At 43.6% G+C, this 22101-nt stretch overlaps 1 protein-coding gene across 21 annotated transcripts in view; it reads right to left on the bottom strand.

Moving 5' to 3' along the window:
* Window positions 1-22101, bottom strand: part of EIF4G3 (eukaryotic translation initiation factor 4 gamma 3) — a 154542-nt gene that overhangs the window by 66288 nt on the left and 66153 nt on the right. For 6 of the 21 annotated variants that reach the window (XM_084494678.1, XM_084494679.1, XM_084494665.1 and 3 more), the window contains 5 exons: window positions 16192-16287; window positions 11045-11077; window positions 3511-3531; window positions 2483-2662; window positions 1909-2023 (listed from right to left, as the gene is read on the bottom strand). In XM_084494678.1, coding sequence (XP_084350804.1) covers window positions 1909-2023; window positions 2483-2662; window positions 3511-3531; window positions 11045-11077; window positions 16192-16287 — 445 coding nt within the window. The remainder of the gene's footprint in view (window positions 1-1908; window positions 2024-2482; window positions 2663-3510; window positions 3532-11044; window positions 11078-16191; window positions 16288-22101) is intronic. The other 15 variants (XM_084494662.1, XM_084494672.1, XM_084494674.1 and 12 more) reach the window with 3 other exon arrangements.

Genomic DNA, 22101 nt, shown 5'->3' with positions numbered 1-22101 from the left:
AATCCAGACATCAAACCCAGCCTCCAGCTTTGCCCACTGATGCTCTGCAGACACAGCAACCTGAAAGCAAACTGGGGCTAACAGATTACAAGCTGCTGTGCAAGAAACCAGGCAGTTCCAAGAGTAGAAAGGAACCAGAAGGGAACCTTTTCCAAATTACAGAAGTGAAGACAAACTGCACTAAGTGAGCAGAAAGTAAGAAAGCAGACCTGAAATGGAAGAAAAACTTCAAATGACAAATATGCCTACATATTTCCTCATTTAGTGGATCAGATTTAAAGAGCCATTGCAATATTTCTTCTCTTTATTTGTCCAGGTAAGCAAACAGGAACTAACTGCCTCATAATTGCTGTCTCTCCATTCGTTCAGAAACTGAAGTCTTTGAAGACTTCATGAATATCTTTCGAAGTAGTCCCACTAGCTCTATATACTCCAAATTCAAAAAAATAAAAAATAAAAAGACTCATGACCTTTCAAAATGTTAAGTAGGCAGGCAACTGGAGCTCTTCTCCCCTTTAAAATAAAACTGAATTTGTGAAGAGCAAACATGCAATTCTGCCAACTGCACATGGTCATCATTGTTCAGCCTGGAACGTAATCATTCACTTCTAATGCTCAGAAATACCAACAGCTAAAGCTGCATGGAAAGTTGATAACATGTCGACCCCAACAGATTACAGAATTTGTGTGGGCGGCTAGCAGTCAGACTGAACAAAATATCTCAAGTTTGATATTGAGAAGCGAAAATCCTTTTAAAAAAAAAAAAAAAAAGAAAGAAAAACGTACATAGGGGTGATTACTAGAATCATCCTGTGGATTTTTCAAATGTTCCCACACATGAGCAAGGCAAGACAAATTAAAAAAGAAAAAAATGCACATTACTGCAAGATACCAGTTTCTACAGCTCATTGAAACAGAGCTTACAGGCGCTGATTTATTTTAAACAACAACTGAACGACAAATCCCACAGAAAACCTTATAGGGGACTGTGATGCAAGTATGATATGTATCGTACACAGCAGCACAAGGGAAGTAACTAAGGGCTTAATTACTTCTACATAAAAGACGTCTGCCAAGAGAAGAGGTGTCACAGGACACCTAAGGAGAGTCTCCCACTGACACATGGGGTCTACTCAATGGAACCCAAATGAGAGGCAGTTGTGAGGTCCCGCAGGAGGCAAGGACCACCAGCAAGATGCAGATGGAAGGGATGCTCAATGCTGGACAGATCACCCCACGATTTTTAGTGGTGGCTTTGAACCTGATTACCTGAGGAAGGGAGTCAAATATATTGAATATAGTGTAACAAACAACCACAGCACACAGCTATTGTGGGCAACCACTGTCAGTAGAGCTCTTTGCTTGAGAAGAGGTGAAACTAGGAACCGTGTCCTGAAAGGGCAAACATCAGCCTGCATATGGGTTATAAACTCTTTTACTGGACTAACTTGTTCTTTGCAGCATGAGACCAGTGAATTAAGCCAGATGGTTTGTTCTTTTCCCTTTCTAAATGCCAAACAGGGAACACAGGAACAAGAAATGTTAAATGCTCTGTTGCTGTGCACATACTGAGAGAAACCAGTGGAAACCAGGGCTGCCAGTTGTATTCACAATACCTTAATAAATAATAATGATTTAGCAGGGAATAATAAATAGCCACTATTCTTACTCACATGTGATTATGGGTAGCTCTACAAGTTACAGCCTTTCCTTGAGCATTTATATAAACGAAACTCCGTTACTGTGAATTTTTCAGGAGTGAATAATAAGGGCTGTGACACAACCAAATCACGCAGCTATTTGAAGTTCAAACAAATGCTAATCCAGTTTGGTATTATAGATCTTCAACTTGACAAGAGAAAACCACGCCCAGGAAATACTTACAGGAAATCTCTAACCAGAACTTACCATAGGCATTGGGAAATTCTCCAGGACCTGGTCCTGGATAAAAGGGGCCTGGCCCTGGTGGCTGAACAGGATACTGCTGTGGGGGCCCAACATACGGAGGGCCACTGTGACGATACTAGGAAGAAAAAAATAACCATCAGTTTACAAACAGTTGAGCAATGACATGCTGTTACATACAGAAACTGTAATTGAGCCCTCAAAAATCAATAAAGATCAGATTATCAAGCTTCTTAACAATGACAAGTCATCCCCCTGCTTTCAGTAGTATCATGTTTTTATAAGGTCCAAGGTTTTAGAGTAACTGTAGAGCTATTAAGTCAACTTAAATACATTCATAGCATTTTCCAGGAGCTTAGTTTCACACTGTTTCTGAGAAGATGCCAAGCCTAAAAAATTTATTCTTACTGCCTCCATGCTCAGACCAACAGATACTTCATAAAGAAGCACAGAACTGAAATATGCAACTACCAGTTTTATCTCTCCCTCTCCCAATGCTGAAGCAGGTCTTGAGAAAATCCAGATGAAGCACAGGTTGCTTTTGAGTTTCTTAAGTGTCTGGAAAACGTGTTTTTACCTGTGGTATACAGTACTGGGGGCCCTGAGGCATAGGATACGGCATTGGCAGATGATTAACCATCATGATGTGTTGGTTGGTTTGATACACTGCAGTCGGTGTTTGTGCACCAGGACGGATGGAAGGGCTGCTGTTCTGGATGGTAGCTCTCGGAGGCTGTATCTGAGGCCTCTGAAAAAACTAGGGCAGGAAAGGGACATAGGAAGGAGAGAGGAGAGAAAACAAAGAATCGGTCAAACTTCCTGGAGGAAAATTACAGAATAATTACAAAGGTTGACAATATGTTGTAGTTACAGTACTACTTCCAAAGGGTTGCCACACATTCAGAAAACTGCAGGACAATCGCTGTCTATCTGTAAAAATTAAGTTCATGCTATAACCTTCAAATTTTTCCAGGTAGTAAAAGGTAAGAGTAAATGTGAAACTTTGAAGTCTATCTATTAGTTTGTATCTACTGAATTATACACCCCAGCTTTCAGAGCGACTGTCAGAAAAATTATTTCTGTCAAATATGCTTTTATAAGGTGGGTTGACTGCCAAAAAACCACCTTTATCAATATGCCAGGAAAATAAAACATCAAGGCAACTGTTTCTGTGTAACTTCAGAACAGCTAAATCCAGGATTTATGAAGAGATGCCTCATGCCTGCTCTTTGTACCAATTGAGACATGTGACTTCTCTTGTGCTCTGTTTCCAAAAGGGTGGCAACCTCTTCCAGGGTGGCACCAAAATCTTCTACCATGTTTGCATGAAGTGATGCCCCACGCAAGTGGACCAGCTCCAGGAAACCAAGCAACCCAGTGGTACGTGGTCAGGTCTCAGCTTGTAAGCGCTGGGAAAGGCATCAGCATCCACGGTATGGAGCGCTCATGGCACTGGAGCCCTTGCTCTAGTTACCAGAGTCTTGGCAATAATCTTTAAACTCAGTTGGTAAGGTGTGCATCAGACATTAATGCATTCACTAACGGAATAATGATACAAGTGATAAAGAGACACTTATGCCATGCAGAACCAGGAGTTAAAATTACCTGTATAGGTCTGAATCCTCCCTTCAATAACGAAGCAAGAAAGCAGCAGGAAACAGAAAGAAAGCCAATGGAACAGCTTACAGATCAATAGGAAGGAATAGGATATAACATGCACCCTAACTGCACACAATTCCACTCATCTTTCTACCCTGCTTTGACTAATCTCTTACAGAACCAGCATGACAGACTGAAATGGTGCAAGGACTCTTCTACCAGAATCCCAGGACAGCGGTCAGAAACTCTTCTAGAAAAGTTTGACATGGAAATATAAAAGTTTAAAAAAATAATCTGTGATTAACTGTAGAAAACATGGTACTACAGAAAGACTTTATGCTTACTCTGTTCCTAAATTAAACATTTTTCCTTTCCGGTCTCTTTCAGTAACACAAAGATAGCAGATAAAGCAGTAACTCAAGCTCAAATCATGGATTTGGTCTCCACTTCTGCACCCAGACTGGAAGGATAAGAAATGCCATGTATTTAATTGCTAAGCAAAAAATAAAAATAAATTAGGTCATCATACATCACACTGAAGACTGCTGAGTGATGAAGTACATCAATGAAAATAGTCTGTGAGTAACCACATCGCGAGCGGTGAGAGGAGAGAAGGAGGGCAATCACTAAACAATGAAGGAAGGAGCTGGGCTTATTTGTCCTGGCATTTGGAAAGAATGAGGTAGGGCAGAAGGAACCTGTGATGCCTCTATACCTGACGTGACAATGAAATTAAAATGGTCATTGTGGTGTTCCTGAAGACCACGATACCTACGTTGTTCCCATACCAAATTTTTCTCCAGAAAAGCCAATGACAACTCCCTGGTGCAGAAGTCCAGATACAATTACAATGACCACAATGCTTTGACGTCCAACCCTGTTAATCCGGATGAAGAACTGTCACTGGCACACTGCACAATGTAACCTGAATTACGAGAAGGCAACTGTTTTGGGGGTAAAAATCTGCAAGTGAGGATGCAGAAAGAAAACCAGAAGAGCAACATGCTGCCGTATTCCTGTGCCAATAAAAAATATGTGGCTGCCTAGCTGCAGGGCAACTACATGAGCGTTACATGGAATAAGGCTAGATGCTGAATTCACGATGAGATTAACTACAGCTTGCAATTCTTCAATACCCAGAATCACCGAAAAGAAATCTAAAGTATTTTCTCTCATTATTGCTTCTCTTCATTACTTTCGGAGTCACTTATAAAACTACAGAATCAGCAGTAAGTCTGCCATGAAAGGGACTGTACCGAAGGTTTGGGAGTGAATGAAATCAGGTCCTTCCTTCGTTCACCACTAACTGCTGAATAATGACCACTTCTGATCTGTTAGTGGAGAGACTCAAAGTGTTACAGGGAAAGAAAAAGCTAACATTCAATAGCCACCACCGTTCTGTATCTATCCAGAGCGAAGAGGGGCTGCAGACTGCCCCGAGAGCAGCCCCTGCAGCAGCAGTAACTCCTTCGTCCGGGTGGCACAGAAAAGCCTTGGCCACAGAGGATGGGAGTCCTCCTGCAGCACGAGCCAGACAAGAAGCCTGCCCTCCTCCAGCCAAGTTACACAGCTGCACCTAGGGAACCTGCTGAGTAACACACCCCTGAAACTGAAATGACTGAGGAAAATCTTACAGCAATGGAAACTCCTGGTTTACAGACAACTTTTTGCTTCTGTCACTGGGAACCACTGCCTAAAAGATCGTGAAACATGATGTGTGGGGTGACACGCTGAAGAAACTCCATTTCATGGAACGCAAGCCAGCTCTCCTTCCAGCTGCAGCAGAAGGAACGAAAGCATGCTCTGTACACCAACATGGGTGGTGTTACACAGGCTTGCTCTTACATCAAGTAAGAAGTAACACCAGGGTAGTGCTAAGCTGTTCTACAGCAGAAAGAGAACTTCCAAGAAGAAAACTCTGGGTTAAAACAAACAAACAAACAAACGTAGCCCACCACCTCTCCAAAACCACTCTGTACTGCCCGAGCCATTGCATAGGCAGCTCATATTCAGAGAAGATGACCCAAAAAAAGAAAAGAAAAAAAAACAAAGACAATCTCATTGCTTCTGGGAAGGACACAGCAAGAAGAAAAGCAGATCCATCATTCCAAGTAACAAGCCATTCAAAGCTTTTGGAAAGCCAAGCAGAGGGGTCTCCAGCAAAGTTTGAATTACTTGTAGTTATTCCAGTTCCTGTAAGTAAAATTACAATTCTCAAGAAAATCAGGTGTTGGAGCATTGATTTATACATGGGTTTTATGATTCAAAACAAACATCATCTCATTGTCAGACTTTTTTTATGCTATATACCTGATCCTGTCCCTCCAAAGCTAAGCTAACAACGTTCAAAGTCATTTGTAGAAATGTTGACAACTCTGACTCTGACTTGATCTGCTAAAAGATTCATCTTGCAAGGTCAAACGGATGCCTGCACAGCCAATGTTTTCAAGTAAAGCCAATGATGTCCACAGGAGAATACCAGGAGATTAAAAACAGAGATATTTTGCCTCTATTTCTTCCACAAAGTGCAGGATTCAGCATGGAGCATAGAGAGTTCCCACGCAGGGCCATGAAAGTACCCTGGGCCGCAGCAAAGCTTCTGATAGAAAACTGCAATACTTGACTACTTCCTTCAAAGATTAAGTCCTGCTATATAGCCAGGATGGTCAAATTAATGCAAAATAGATTCAAAAAATTGTTTTGGAAAAATAAACATAAAAAAAGAATTGCACACATGCTCCAGACAGGGCTTTGCCAGTAGTTAACACAACAGTAATAACTCCCCATCTCAACTGGAAATAACTTTTCTTGTTCATTTGAAGAGTGCATTGCACAAGTGGTCCCATCTGACAATACCTGATTTAACAAAACCTTCTCCTTGGCACTGAAGTGTAAGGGCTTGTGCTCTGCACAGCTGTATTACGCCTTGCTTCTATCACGCTTGTCCTCCTTGTACAGCTTCCCTTTGCTAACCCCATTTTCTATCTTCCCACTCATTGAGTGTGCTGCAGACACATACCTGCTATTTGTGCCAGGGTAATTAACAGAATTATTAAGGAAATAAACTACTAACCTCCTGCCTACCCTCTCAGCACTGCCCTGCCACTTACGTTTTCATCAGTCCTTATATCCATCCCAATATCCTCTTATTAGGCATCTTCTCCCACTTAATTTTCTTCCCATATGACCCTGTGTCAAAAGGCTGCTGAAGGCCAGACAGTAAGAGGCATCATGTTTGTCATCTAGAAAAATCAATGATCAAAGAGTGCCAACCTCCTGATAAACCTCCGCTGCATTTTAATTGAGTTTCTATTTACTCCAGATTTTTAAGTCCTCACTTCCAGGGAAGTGCCTGTGAAACACTTGCTGTGCACTCTAAAGGCTGTACTGAGCAGTAACGTTCTCTGCTAAGAGCACCAGAGACATATCTACACTAACCCTAGACCCTCACCCAGAGCATGCGCAGGGTGCTGGGCTCCTTATTTCTAGACCAGATCAAGGCTGGCGACTGTGATGGGTCCACAGAGCCCTGCCAAAAGTTAGAGAGAAAGACAGCAAACGGGAAGTTCAACAAGATGTCATCAGTGCGATCAAATCAAATGGCACAGCCAAGTGCTCTGCTTCAGTCCAGCCTGTGGCATCCCGAGACAGCTCTGTTGTTCACGTGCAGACGTGTCGGTCCCAAATCTGGCCTGGGAGAGGGAGGAGGAGGTGTTGGCAGCGCAGCAGGAGTGACGTCTATTTGCAGACGGAAGGAGCAGTGCCCGGGTTAGCTTGAAGGATCAGATGCAACTTCACTTTTCCCTGCAGCAGAGCTTGGCCAAGGAGCTGCAGCCCCAAGCCAGAAGCAGGTGCCAGGAGCAGGAGCTGCAGCAGAAAGCCCACTGCGCATCTCGGCTTCCCAGCAGCTCAGCAGCAGCCCTTGGGCCACAAAGCACTTCCCCTACCTCAGGTTTTCCCAATCTTATTATTTACTGAATGATAAATAAAAAATAGGGGAAGAAAACACCTTTTTTGTGTCAACCATGGGATTTAAACTGGTAGTTCCTTTCCATATTTGTGGATAAAGACGGAGAAGTGATAATGGCAACCTTTTCCAACTGCTTTCTAACACGAGATATTTCAAGAAGCTACAAAATGGTTAGACTTGAGTAACCAAATGTACTCAGGGAGTAAATTTCTGACCTCTTCAAATTGTGAGGCTTTTTGACAACAGTGCATGGGCGAACCCAGCCTGCTGTTATATAAGCTACACTCAGAAGAACTCAAGTAACCCCAAGCTAAAACTGGAATAAACTACAACTGCAACCTCAAACTAAATTAGCCTGCCATAGCTAGTAAACTAATCTCAAATACAATTATAAGTCAGAAAGAGAAAAATGACATTGGAGTTTCTATTTGTTCTTATTTCTGTTTTTAATTACACTGGCCTCTTCTGAGCATCCATTTTAAAATATCTCTCATACTCCTGAAGTCGCTTCTTCAACTAAAAGTTATTTTACGCTTTGGACTTCAGCTTAAAAGAAAACTGCTGTTTTCATTTGTATTTCATGAGGATCAGAAGCAACAAAGTGACTCAACAGCTTTGCTTAAAAAGAAATAAAGAAGAGACAGGGATGCTCCATGCACAAAATGGGAAATGGAATGCCAGACCCAGACAGGATGGTAGCTAAGTCTTGTAGCTAAACCTGTGGGTTGTGCATAAAGCCTGGCATTTAAAGAAAAACAGAGGTTGACATAATATTTAATTATACTGCTGCAAATGCTGTAACACCCATTTGCTTTCTCCTAGAAAGTGAGACTTCCCAGTGGTTTCTGCGATAGCTGCTTTACTGGAATCAAGGATTAGTTATGCACATTGAACTTTTAATCAGAACCACTACAACTACTTTCGTTACACTTCAACCACTATTTACTTAGCATAGCATCCTAAATCTCATCTTAATATTTTCTTAGCATCCTAAATCTCATTTTCATATTTTCTATCACACAGACTTTGACTACACCTTCTACAGCAACTACTGTCTTGAAACCGTCAGGGCAAGCATTTCCATCCAAAAATAAATTGCTTATGAAGTTGCCAGTCAACTTCAGGTGCTTAAATCATGCTAATTTGAGTACTTTAGAGATCTAATAATTACAGGAAATAACATTAAAGAATAATCCATTAGTTGACTGAGAAAGACACAGAATCAATAAGAAGCCTATGTTAATAGCATCACACGGAAATCGTTGCAAACCTCATCTTGCTGCTGCTTTCCTAGAAGAACACATTATGTCACTGAAACAAATACCAGGATCGCTACGGTCGATGTACTTACTTTGGATTTTTTTAGGTTACAGAGCCTCAGCCTGGAAGCCTGCTGCTTGCGTTACACAACCTTTTGGTATTCCAGCATGTTAAAGCTGCCTGATTCGTGTGAACAATCATTTACGTCAGACTCACGAATCCTCTACGTGCTGTGTCTGTGATGAATTCACTTCAACAGACACGACCCTTCTGCAGGGGTGGGTGGCAAAAACTCCCTTCTCCATTCCCAGTTGGAATTATGGGCACAGATTGAGTTTCAGATGCAAAGAACCAAGGAGCTCATCTGAAGCCCAGGTTTTGCTGTGCCTGTCCCGTTCCGGTGCATGGCAGATATATCACTGGGATAAGGCCTGAAGTGTTTTTCTAACAGTGACAGCTTCTCTCAGATAATTATAAGCAGACCTCATGGAGTCCAAATCTAACTGGAACGCAATTAAATATGTAGTGTTATATTCAGGAAAACAAACTGGGAAATCACAAATTTTAACCCCTAGGAGGGCCCTAACTGGGTCCAAAATTGTTAAACCAAGCCGTGACAGACGGGTGGCAGAGCCCTACCAGTAAGTCACTGAAATCATTTCTTGCAAGGATGAGCTGCCTCCAGATTCGAGGCTCTTGTTCCAGATTCTGCTTGTGGTGAACTTGGTAATTTTTATGAGACTATTAAACAGTTCACACTGAATACATACTTTGTCTTGGGAACAACCTAAGAAAGAACTAATGAGTTTCTGAACAGCAACGCATCTTCAGTATCACGTAATATAAACACAGACCTCAAGTTAAGGTCAAGAACAAAAGTATCTAAACAAGATACTAATTCTGTCATCCTGCACACTGCACAGTAATCCTGCAAACATTCCTCCACCACTGCCTGTCAATGCAATCCCTTGCCGGGCACAAAAATCAGTTCTTTCTCTCTCACGTGATGTTTGCCTGTGAGCAAACAAGTACAGCAAATGCCTCATTCTACTTTTTAAGCCTTTTTTTTTTTTTCTGCCCTGCTCTGGAAGGGTGCCTGCCTGCATGCTGCTCTCTGAGGTGGAAAGTTGGGGGGTGGCGGCAGTGTGTGTGCCCACCACCACACTTACCTGCTGTCCTGGGGCAGGACCTTCCCGAAGGCGCACACCTCTACAGCATCAAACAGCTCAGACTAACAGGAACGATGTGAGAACAACGCAGTTCTCCTGGAACAAGCCTTCCAGGACTTAAGCCCCTGTCCCAACATCACTGGAGTTAACGGGATTACCTTCCCTCCCATTCACTTTGTGAAAACAGACTCTTTCTTTCCAAGCGAAGAGAAAGAAGAACGACACGGAAACAACCAAATCTGGGAGACCTTTCCTGCCACTGTCATGCCTCTCCTCCACTTTTCTGCGTATCTACACTCAGGCAAGCTCTGCCCCGTGCAAAGCTACAAGAGGAAGCAAAATTAGTCCCCAGATGAACTCTGAAAAAGGACCTTGGCAAAGATGAATGTCAGAGGTGATGGAAAAGACAGCTTTGGGCACCATGAATAGGCCAAAACAGACGTGTGCATCCATCCTGCCGCACAGCAAATCCTTTTGGTATGTCAGCCTCCCTATTAACAAGTGCTACCCCTGGGTTTCATGAGCCAGAGCTATTCCTTATTTTCGTTCTTCTGAGTTAAGTGATTCCTTACAATGTTCAAGTCACGTGGCAGGAATACTATGAAGATTCCTAACGTCTGGCTTTCATACAGCGAGTAGAAGAAAACATTAAGCAATGTAATGACAAAAGATAACCAGGCATATCACACAAGAAATGTACGAACTGGAAAATCATTTGCCTTGCTCTCCATTTGAAAAGTAGGATTTTCTTATGGACCTGAGCACCCAGTTCTTGTCGAAGTCTTCAGCTCAGGCAACATAATGTGCTGGCTGCTTTGGGAAATATTAGGCAAAGTTTATTGTGACTTGAACAGACAAGCAAATCTCACACATACCTGGAAATAATTTATACATGTTCTCCTTTCCTACGGAAATAGCGTAAGTAAGGTGGTTAATGAGTGCAGTGACACCGAACAGGAATTAAGTGTTACTCTGCGTTGCAGGCAGCTTGTTAGCGAGGTTATGCAGGTGCTAGTATCTACTAACGAGGCTGGTTTCCAAAGCGAGCCTTCATTCTGAGTTAGTGGGTGAACAACCTCCGACCACCCACCTCCCCCAGCAAATTAGTTTAGGATGGTAATGAAGGGGCAGGGTACTGTACCTGATGATGGGCAGGTCGAGGCCCCGCTGCAAACTGAGGAAAGGCGGGAGAAACAAACACAAAAGGAAAGGCACAAAGAGTCAGAAACACCACAACGAAACCAAAATGTCACACTCTATGCAAAATAAACCCACAAGAAAAACCACAAACAGTCAAAGCTTTGCTGCAGGACAGTGACAGACAGGTACTGAGATATAACGAGTGAACACCGCTACGGGGAAGTGTGCTGCTCGAGAGCTGGCGGATATACAGCCAAAGCTGCCGCTCATTTTAAAGGCGCTCTAGGCATGAATGCAGGCATTCTTTACCCTGCCTGGGAAAAAAAAAAAAATTAAAACAAGCAGCGGTGAAGATTTTAAACTGTTTAAGGGGGAGGTAAATGGTTGAAGCAGCTGGACTCAGAGCCGTTCCAAAAATTTGGTGGGAGCGGAGAATGGAGGCTGGTGCCTAGCAGGTAAGAGCCAGGTGGGCGCTGCTAACAGCCTGCAGGCTGGGGGCTGCGGGCTCTCTGCAAGGCAAACTGGCAGTTCTTTACACGTGCATCATGTGGTTTCATTGTCTTTTTTTCTTTTTTTTTTTTTCCCACAAAGGATCATGATAAAATCCTCCAACCCCTCTCCTTAAGGAGTCAGATTTGTCACCCTCCTCTGAAACCAAAGGTGACAGGTTAACTCGTGATGCCCCTGGGAGCCCGATGCAGCAGGGCAGGGCTTGCCTGGAGAACAGGAGGTCCTGGTTCCCAGCCCTGAGCTCAGGCCACTAAATCACCTCCCACCCACCTGGTTTACATATGGAGGAAAGTATTCAGAATTTAACATGCTCGGTAAACATTAAAAGCATTTTCCAATAAGTAACTGATTGTTAAAATAGAAATAAAAATGAATGCAAGAAATGGAAAATAGAAATAAAGATGACAAGGTATCCTCATTCAGAAGCCAAGTTAGGTATTTAAACTCTTAATTCTCAGTGTACTCAGCAGAGCTCCAAGATGAGAGCAGATAAACCTATCGGTAATAGCTCCAATAATTAAATGGAGCAAGCAAAACTAGATCCTGCTGTGACTTCCCACACGCCACAGCAGCACACGACGTGCCTCTACCTGCTGCTGCCAGGGACTGCTTGGGACCGTAGGGCACGCGCCGCAGCGCGCGATGCCAGCCCACCTCTGCTCATGCATATACGTGCTGGGACTCAGTACGCTTTACTTTCTGCCTGAGGGCTACCGTAAATTCTAATGTAGAAAAGTACTAATGAGAAGAGTGATCAAAACTGTCTACTAATTATTGATTTTCTTAATAAGAGATTTTTTTCAGGAAGAAAGAGTGGGGTTTACTCACAGCCCTACTTCCCAGCTATTTTAATCTCTTCAAATATGAGAAGCAACGTATAAATATTCACTGGTCTGGTTGATTTTCTCCCTTATAAACATTTTAATCACCTATATTCAACATTTCCAAGTAGCCTACTAACAGCAGTGGTGCTCTTATATTCCTTCTACCTTCACCTCATTGTGACATTTGGATGAAAAGTCATAAAAAAAACCTTCAGAAAAAGGAAAATATGCGCACAGACTATTACTAATGTAGGAGTTGAGAGTCACCTGCACTGATTCAACAAGCAGTTTCCCCACCCCTAGCAGACACCCTTGAAAACTTTCCCTCGGCCTTCCATTTAAGAGAAAATGCAAAGGATTATCAACTCATAAGACTAAAGACCTAAAATTTCCAATTTAGTACCAACCACAGGAGAGAAGCACTCAAAGACTCCTGGCCTTCTCCCAAACCTCCTAGTGAGAAGAGGACAGAGGCTCTGCTGATCAGTCTGCTGCGATGAGAAATGGTAACCTGGAGGAGGAGCCTAAGGAGGGGGATGCACTTCAAGTCCTTTTTTTCTCCAGAAGAATGCCTCAAAAACACTTTCAATGTCATGTGTTTGAGAAAAAGGAATAACGCTTACCCTGGAAGGGTTGGCAAAAGCCTTTCTGGTGGGGCCACACACCATGTTATACACCAAGGAAAAATAAAGCACTAAAAAGAATCATGGGGTACAATAACTTTGTGTTGCTTAGTTTGAAGGCCAAAGAACCTCTCTTATCACTGTTCTGCAGAAAAGATTAACTCTCCCTGTGTTTAAAACAAGAGCTGGAAGCTTACATCGTAAGAAGCTGAAGTATACTCCGTTGTGGACAAAAAAGTAATGTGTTACAAGAAAAAATAAAAACAAAACCTCAAAGTTAGTGAAAAATACCCTAATCTATTTTGTACTGGTCACCATTGGCTATTGATTTTTTTCTCTTTTAATTTTTCTTTTCCTTTTTTTTTAAAAAAAAAATAATCAGGTTGACAATTTATTCCTATTAGTAGCTGTAAGCAACAGAACAAACTGTAGTCACTGCTGGCTCGGATTAAAATAGACACTTTGTTCTTCTGTCAGATGAAGGTAGTAGATAAAAGGAAAACTTTATGAAGACTGGGTCCAACATTTCTGCCACCCACACTCCTTATGGTCCTGCTCACTGCTCCGTGCACAGCTGGAGACAGGGCACGGTCTCTACCTGCTGGCACTGGTCTGGCACACGCATGCCTAGCAGAAAACCACCACTTCTGGGTCAACTCCCTTGTCTACCGTGGTTTTTGGCAAGCCTCCTACAGCTGGGGGGTTGGTGTTAAAATCACCTAACGGGGAATTTGGAGTAGGCTGAACAATTCTGTTTCCTCGCCCACTGCTGGGAATGCACTTCGACATTCCTGGTATCGGAGCAGCACTAGGAAGCTAACGGGGACAACCCATGGAGCCAGCTGGATTTCAAAGGCAGCTCTCCAGGGAGGAACAGAAAAGCCCGAACTGTGCAATTGCCAATAGCCCTTTGGTGCAGAAACTGCACGGAGCAAGTTCTGGCTGTTCTACAAGTGCCACCTCGTTAGTGCCACAGCCCCTACACCCAGCTGTACCAGCGGCGTGATGGATGGGACCACGCTACGGAGCCTACGCATGGCAAAGGCATCCTGTTGCCTTCCTCAGCCCCTCTTCACCCTTCCCTTGACACCAAAAAAAAGAAGGTTAAAAATAAATTTAAAAAATTAAAAATAAAAGAGGTAAATCGAGCCCAGAACAAAATGCAAGAGTAGCTCAGGAGCAGATCGTCTTGCATTTGTTTTGGGGTGGGGAGATGGAATGAAATGTTATGTGTGTGCCTTTTAGTAATGGGGGTGAAAATGGTCACTAGCAGAGCAGATGGCAAAAACTGCATACAGGAGAGTTTAAAAACAATAAAAAAGTAGTTCGTGACCGCAGAAAAATGGCTGACAACTGCAGACAAATCCTTCCTTGATATCTCCTCAATAACAGGGCTAAATCCCTACAATTTGACTCATTTTCAGCCAAATCTCCTGAAAACAATCTGTTGAGTGGAAAACCCGAAGTCATCCTGGTCTCTGTCCTACCAGGTCAGATCCTCCCGACTGCCAGCCAACTTTGGACGTTCTGTTGCCACTTAATCTGGCAGAAACTGCCATGGTTGCTCATGCTTTTAGCAAAGAAGCAAATCAGTGCATTTCTGTAGATCAGCCAACAAAAAGATGTGGTAAAAAAATAAAGAAATAAAGAAATAAAATAGTGCCATCGGCACAATTGCCTGCAAGAAGGAGTACAGTTTGTTATATTGCTTACAATGCAGTATTTTATCCAGCCTCTTCCAGCCAGGGACCTGTAAACCGGACTCTGTTCCAAAACCTTCCTCCTCTTCCAGTTGTCTGTGCAATGTATTGGCACTGTTCTGCTGGGCTGTCAAAAAAACTGGTTTAGAGATGCAGCTCTTCAGTCAGGTTTTGCTCCAGTTCTAACCATATAAATTTATTTTTGCTTTTCAACAATAAAAGATACAGAAGCTGAATATACTTACTGAGAAAAGATTTTTACCGTCAGTATCCCACATTACTGATTAGAACAGGGGACTAAAGAAGCGGTGGGATCCGGTTACAAACTCACAGCTGTCCACATCACAGAAACATCATCAAAACTGGCATTAATTGGCTTGCTCATCAGCACTGAGGTCAACAGGCCTTGGAACTAACCCTCCTGCAAATCCCCTGGAGGTGAAATCTCCAGAAGTGGGGCAAGCACATCAGTGCAGCTGCCCATAGGGGAAGCTTGCCCTGTACTATACCTGTTAAGTGGACAAAAAGAAGACTTCTGTCTCAGAGGCTTTCAGTTGCCATGCTTCGGCAGCATTCATCTTACTCTAAAAAGAGAAGAGTGCTGGGAATGGTGCAGTGGTTTTATACGTAACTTGAAGTGTTACGACGCAGATGTGGATTCACAAGAGACGCAGGGACTGCTGCTCCCTTGGCTAACTGAGGCTTCAGACATTATGACGGCACGCTACCCTGCCTGCAGAAGCAGGGCTAAGCACGCAATGCCATAGGAGCGTCTCCTAGAATCATGTGGAACTGCGCTACAAGCAGAGGTTTCCCAACAAGAGCCTGGTTTGGGGACCAAAGGCCTATGGTAGCAGAGCAGTATTACAATACACACAAAAAAGATCATGGAGGACAACCAAAGCTCAACTTGGATGAAAAAGGGCTTACCACAAAAAGATCTGGGTGCACAAAAGCTCTACTTTAAATGTGTGAGCACCTACACTGTGCTAGACAGGAAGTGGTTAGAACTGATCCAGTGGCACTGACTCGGAAGTGAAGCCCACAGGCCACTGGAGACTGAGTGCTGCTGCAGAGTTGCTTTCATTTACTGATCTTTGTTCCACCACTTTACCAAATACTTCCTTTAAGAAAAAAAGAAAAAAAAAAGAAAAAAAAAAAAAGCAAAGAGAAAGATTCTGGTAACAAATCTAAATTCTAACGTGAAGTGAACCTGAAAGCAACTATTCTAAAAATAAATCACGTTATTTGAACATAGATGAGAATCCCTCTGTTGCTTCTTTTCTGATAAGCCACTTTAAAATGACAATCCTCCTACCATGATAACATTTAAAAATTCAATCAAGATTTGCCATTTGGAAGGTGCTTCCAGTTCAGTAAAACAGACTTTCCAGAGAACTGGCCAAGTGTTATAGACACACACATACACACAGAGAAACACGCAAAAGAGGAGGAAAGAATGTAAGATGATGCAAACATGGGCTCCCTTACCGGCGAGCGGGTCTGAGGCTGGGTGTTCATTGTCTGAGGGGCTTGAGGGTACACCAACGTGGTTGGAGCTGCATTCTGTCCTGAGGGGTACGGAGCCTGCCAGGGAACAAAAAAAGTGAATAAAAAATGAGCATATCAAATGATTCATCCCAAAAGATTGAAAGTGAACACATTATCAGACAGACTGTTGATTACCATCAAGATAAAGAACACAAAGAGATCTGGCGATTACAATGGCGAAAGCCTTCTCTGTTGAGGACCCAGCCATTTACCAACACCACCCTAAACTCCAGAAGCACCACAGTGGAAAACATGAGAACAAGCAAACAACGCAGCTCAGTGTCACTGAAGCCCTGCTGCCTGACCCTGCTTTGAACATGAGCCCAAGGAGAGCTGGAACCACAGGTATTGCTGGCAGATCCTCTAAAATACGACAAATGACAAGCAATAAGCTTGAATGCATTTAATACAAGCTACTGCTGCTTTAAAGCATTTGCAACACAATGAAACTGCCTGAAATTGTTACAGATGTAAGACAGACGATTGGTTGTGTAAATTTTCATAGTTCCATTGATTTCAATGGGCTATAACAATTTATACTCCCAGATGCTCTCTCCCATGTTATTTGCCCAGAGTAACAATAAACTGGAGCTGTAGTTATGCCGATCACACATTTTAACAAGACATTCCTCCTTTCAGAGGACTTTCCCCCCCCGCTTTTTTTTTTTTTTTAAACCAAAAAAAGCTTACTTTTTCTTTAAATTTATTATTGCATTGGCCCCAAAACCAGCCTGTAGTCTGTGCCAGCCTTCACTTCCAAGAGGAGCTCCCCCAGGCTCTACGTGCTGCCCTGTGGCTCCTGCATGACTCCATCACAATCCACTTCTCCTACTCCTCAGCTCCTGCCCCTCTGCCATGGCCACTACCTTGCCGTGCCAGCTCTGGATGTCAGCGTTACCAAGGGTAGCCGCAGTCGCTACTAACCCTCTGGCTGCATATCATCAGATTTACCTTATCATTAAAGGAGCTCATCAGGTCTTGGGTCCCCTCCAGGGGAAGGTCTTTGGGCTCACTTTACAGATTACAGGAGAGGATACAATTAAAAACATTGCCAAACCTCCCTGAACACAGAAGTACTATATATTCCCACTGCAAGCCACAGCCTTGCAGAATCTTCTCATCTTTGAATTTTATGGCCCTTGCATTAAAATTCAAAAGCAAGTATAAGGGAAAAAAAGGAAACTTTTTCAATCCATAAGGTGGTATCAAGAGAATAGGTTTCACTGCACCAACCCTCGGGCACATTTCAAGGTGTCTTTGATTTGAACTGTGCTATGTTTGATGTCAATAATTAGATTTTAAGCAATGAAGCTAAGCTATAGTTGGTAGGCCAAATCTGTTTGTATTCAAGAAAGAAGAAAGAAACTTAAGCAACTGTAGTTTCATAGCGATCAAGACAGGATTCACACAGTGTGGTGATCCAGCAGAAAGCCTGAAGAACTGTTTCAAGCAAATAGCACAAGGAATGGTTTAGGAATGACACAAAGTACCAAAATTTGGTGCTGAAGCCTGTAAAACTTCTGAGTCTGAATTAGCAAACCATGCCAAGTACACACAGACTTATTCTGGCTTTCAAGGAAATGCCAACCAGCTCCCACAAGATGGAAGTAGCGCCTGATGTCAGGTTCTAAGGAAAGCATCCCCTTGGACAGGAGTTACTGACGGACAATTGTGGGTGACTGCAGGAGGGGAAGAAGCCTCCCCGAGAGTAGGAACGCACTGCTCACCTCCCAGGCTCGATGTGCATCACCTTCCCTGCCCCATGTCACCTCCTGCCCCACTGGCTGTTCTGAGAGCAAATGTCTGCACATCCCCCTTGTCTACTTTTTTCCTCCTCTCTTTCAGCTAAGCCTGCTCCGCTGTGCTGATGTTCATCAACTCTCTCAGCCCTCAGAGAGAAATACTTTCCAGCTATCCCATGCATTAGGAAGGAAGAAATAAGTTAACCAAAGAAAAACATGGAAGAAATGAAACTCAGCTGAATCTGAGTCCTACAGCGAAGTCACAGACCCTACTACATCTCAGACTCCTCAGCCCTTCCAAAATCAGCTTGTGTCAAAGGAAATATGGATGGGTCTTTGAGCAAGAGTATGCCTTATATTGGAGGAGCATCTTGGCACATCTGACCACTGAAAGACGTTACCTCAGCATGTCCCAGCACACACCGTAACTGCCCCATGCCATGCAGACAGCCTAACAGAGACCTCTGGGGTCTTGGCGTTACTCTTTTTTCTGTTCTGATTCATTCCTGGGCATCAAATCCCCAATTAATTTCCTGCTGATCAACATGTAATGCAAGGTAAACATCGTCTAGAGACCATCTGACCAAGGAATTTTCCAGTTTGGGATAAAGAACTCCAACACAACGTGCAGAGGATAAGGGGACTGAGCACGACCCCACAGCAGTGTCTCACCCCAAACACCAACCGCTGCAGCACCTCCTGACTGCTGCCTGGGGGACAAACCCATTGCTGCACAGCAAAACTTGAGCACAAACACAGCCACTTATGAGTGTTCCTACTACACAAGCTAACTCAGAAGGATGTTCTGTTATTTCCTCCCTGATTTTCAACATTGCTTTTTGGGTTGAAGAGAGAATAAAAATCTCTGTCTCCAAGTACATCATTAGATCTGTGCTGTGATTTAGGATACCAAAGCACGTTTGGTAGAATATTTAGCTGAAGAGTGTTATTCTGCAGCAGTTTGTATCAACACAGCAGAAGAAGAGACTGGTTCAAGAGCAATTCAATGTTTTCATCAACTACTGCTATGGAAGCAGCAACCTCTGGCAGGCAAGCAGGGCAGGTTTTCTGCTGCCCCTCCTCTTCGGGAGCTTCTGTAGTCCAATCTTCTTGTCTTACCGCTGGCAAAATCTCTAATTCATGTTAACAACTAATTTGCAAGAAGCCTGCTAGTTTTTGAGATGTCAGATGCAGCATCAAATATTTTCCCCTTTTATTTGACAAGTGTGATTCTGCTTGAGCTGTTCATGTCAATGCTGTATAATAAACAGTATGCACCACATCTCACAGCGGCAACGGCACCACAGCAACAAGATCTCACCATAGCGTAGAATAATCAAGCACTAACGAGACGTGGGAAAACGCTGCTGTCTTTCTGTCCGTGAGGTTCTTCTGCTTTTCTGTTACCTTGTTCCCGACTTTCTGCCCATTCTGACATCCAGGTGGCTTCTCCCCTTGGAAGACGGGTGGCTCAGGGTCAGTCCCCGCGCTGCTGCAGCTCCCCTTCAGGGAGGGCAGCAGGCACGCAGGGCAGGGGGTGCTGGAGGACACCAGCACACACACAGGCTGGCTGACTGCAGCTCCTCGTGCCTCCTGCTCTGTACCTCGAGAGCAGAGACCTTACCCCAGGCAGTTCGAGCGGCCCCTCCTCTCAACAAGAAGGGCGGAGGGTATCAGCTATCCTTGCCCTTTTTTAGACCCAGGAAAACCAAGCTTTCTTGAGGCTTAACTTGCACACAACAGGATAGAGCCTGAGTTAGATACAACTTCAATGCTACTACCGACGTCCCTACCCACCTCCGAAACGCAGCTTTCTTTTCATCAACCAAGCAAAGAAATGCATAGGAAAGGAAGTGCAGCTATCACTAAGCCTAAAAAAAACGAGCTTCATCAGAATGACTGTAAAGCAGGCATTTTTAAATACAGTGCCAAATTTAAGTACAGCCACCTCATTGATAACAGATGTCATTTCTGACACTTGCAGGGCTGAAAGACAAATGCAAGATGATGCAGCAGAGTATTCAATTTGTTTAAGTATTTAAACCCTATCAGAGCCAGTATAGCACGGAGTCATACAAAAAAAAACAACACATCACCACATGAAGGCTTAAACAGCAGTCACTGAAGGGTTTCTCCTGCTATTATTGTCATCAAAAAAAAAAGGTAATGTTTTGGGCAACCAGTGCTGTTCCTAACCCAGACGACAGCTCTGAGTGCAAGGTTTGCAACTGCAGCCTTGAGAAGTGACTGCAAGACAAATCTTGCTGAAGACAACAAACATCATCTAAATAAACATGTTTCACAATTCTTAAACAAAAACAACAAATGCTTCTGCCTGGCATGCTTCAAACCAGCCGGAGGTGTGCCTTCCCTGGTATTTGTGTCAAACACCATAAAAAGGAAAGAAAAAAAGTGCTTTGTAGGTATCTGCAGTACCCGGTAGCCTACAAAAACCCCACCAAAACAACCAACAGAATAAATCACAGCAATCCACTGCTTTTCAGACAAGTAGGCTGATTAAAAGTATCACACACATTTATCTGTCAAAAGGACTTTTTCTGTGCCAAGCACCTAAATATGTATGTGAGGTGATTATAATCATATTCAGTCATGCTGGAAATGTGTGGCTTTTATGCACTGTGGCTGAAACACTGAGGATGAGGGTGAAAAATTAAGAGATCAGCAAGGAAACACTCCCAAAATTCCCTAAATAAACTACTACAGAGAGGAATGCAGGGAAGCAAATATCGCTCAGTATACAAATTTTGCTCCAGGAGCGTCGAAATGCTGACACTGAAATCCCTCAAGTTCAATAATTGCAGCACCCTGAGCTGGAACACAATGGATGGCTGCTGAGCTGCTCCACTTTTGAGGCAGAGCAATTTGCTTTCCTTAAGCTTTCATCTTAGTGATTTTATGTTTCAGACATGGCTATCCACAGGGGGAAGGCAATAATATTTGTGTTTATGGATTCCTGCAACTTGCTGGGGAAAACCCTTTCTATCTGTTTTCTGTGGAGAGTTCCCACCTTGGGCTGCTAGCTGCGCTAAGCAAAAAAAAAAAAAAATCACTACCAACAAAACAAATGAAAAAAGTTATTCTTAGATCAGTTCCCGAGCTGGTTAATAAACACTGTGCCTGCTGCGTAACATGACTCCCTCAGTACTGACTGTACTGGGAATAAACAGGCAAAGTACACACATCAGGTTCAAAAAAAGCTGAGTCACGCAGCTCTCTGCCTCCTGCAGCCAGTGGAAATTTTTCCTGTTGGAACAAAACTCTTAAATCCCCAGGCAGAAAGGTGCTGCTCCTCAGCCTCCTGAGGCCTTCAGCAGCCCAGCAAGATTTGGCATGGGCAGGGGTTAAGCCCCGTCACTGCTTCTCGAGTCCTCCCTTGACTCACGGAAGAAGCTTGATGGGTCTATATTTACTGAAGTTACATAGCAGGAGGAGAAATGGTCTTGCGATTTCAACGCATGACCGTGACTCAGGAGCCTGCCGCTCTATCGCTGATCCCTGCTGTGACCTTGGGTGCGAAAGCCTTTGGACTTCCAGTTACTCACCAGTAACAAAGGAAGCAACTGTGCTCCTATCCACAGCGAGCTGAAACTCTGCTGAATGCCAGCAAAATGCTTTAATCTCTTTGGGAGGATCATGACAGCGTAAGCAAAACATTTTATAACAACATGAAGCATGCTGGGCCAAAGGCAGCTATTCTGGAGCAACCCCAAAGGCCGTTTTTCCTGCATGGACACAACAGATGGGGATGTGATTCTCTGTGGTGAGACAAATGATACCTGCTGCAGTGATTTGTATCTCAGGTGAGATTCTGCCACTGCACCCACAAGCAGAGGGCACCCAGCTAAAGGCGTACTGGAAGCATCACCGCACGGACATTTAGAACGATTTTGAATCACTTTCTGCCAACATCAAGTAAAGGAAGCATGCATCAGCTGGACACTGAGGATAAAACTGTTGCAAGCTCCATCCCTGGCCCCAGGAGACCCCCGAACAAAACTCGATGCATGCCTACGCCTCTGATGTACCAGTGTCTCTGAAGGACAGCAGTCTCATAACCACGGTGCTCCCCGACCCAGCTACACACCAA

This window comes from Aythya ferina (genome assembly GCF_964211825.1).
Source record: "Aythya ferina genome assembly, chromosome: 21".
Classification (NCBI taxonomy): domain Eukaryota; kingdom Metazoa; phylum Chordata; class Aves; order Anseriformes; family Anatidae; genus Aythya; species Aythya ferina.
Note: the sequence above shows the minus strand (reverse complement) of the source record. Positions and strands in the feature narration are given on the sequence as shown.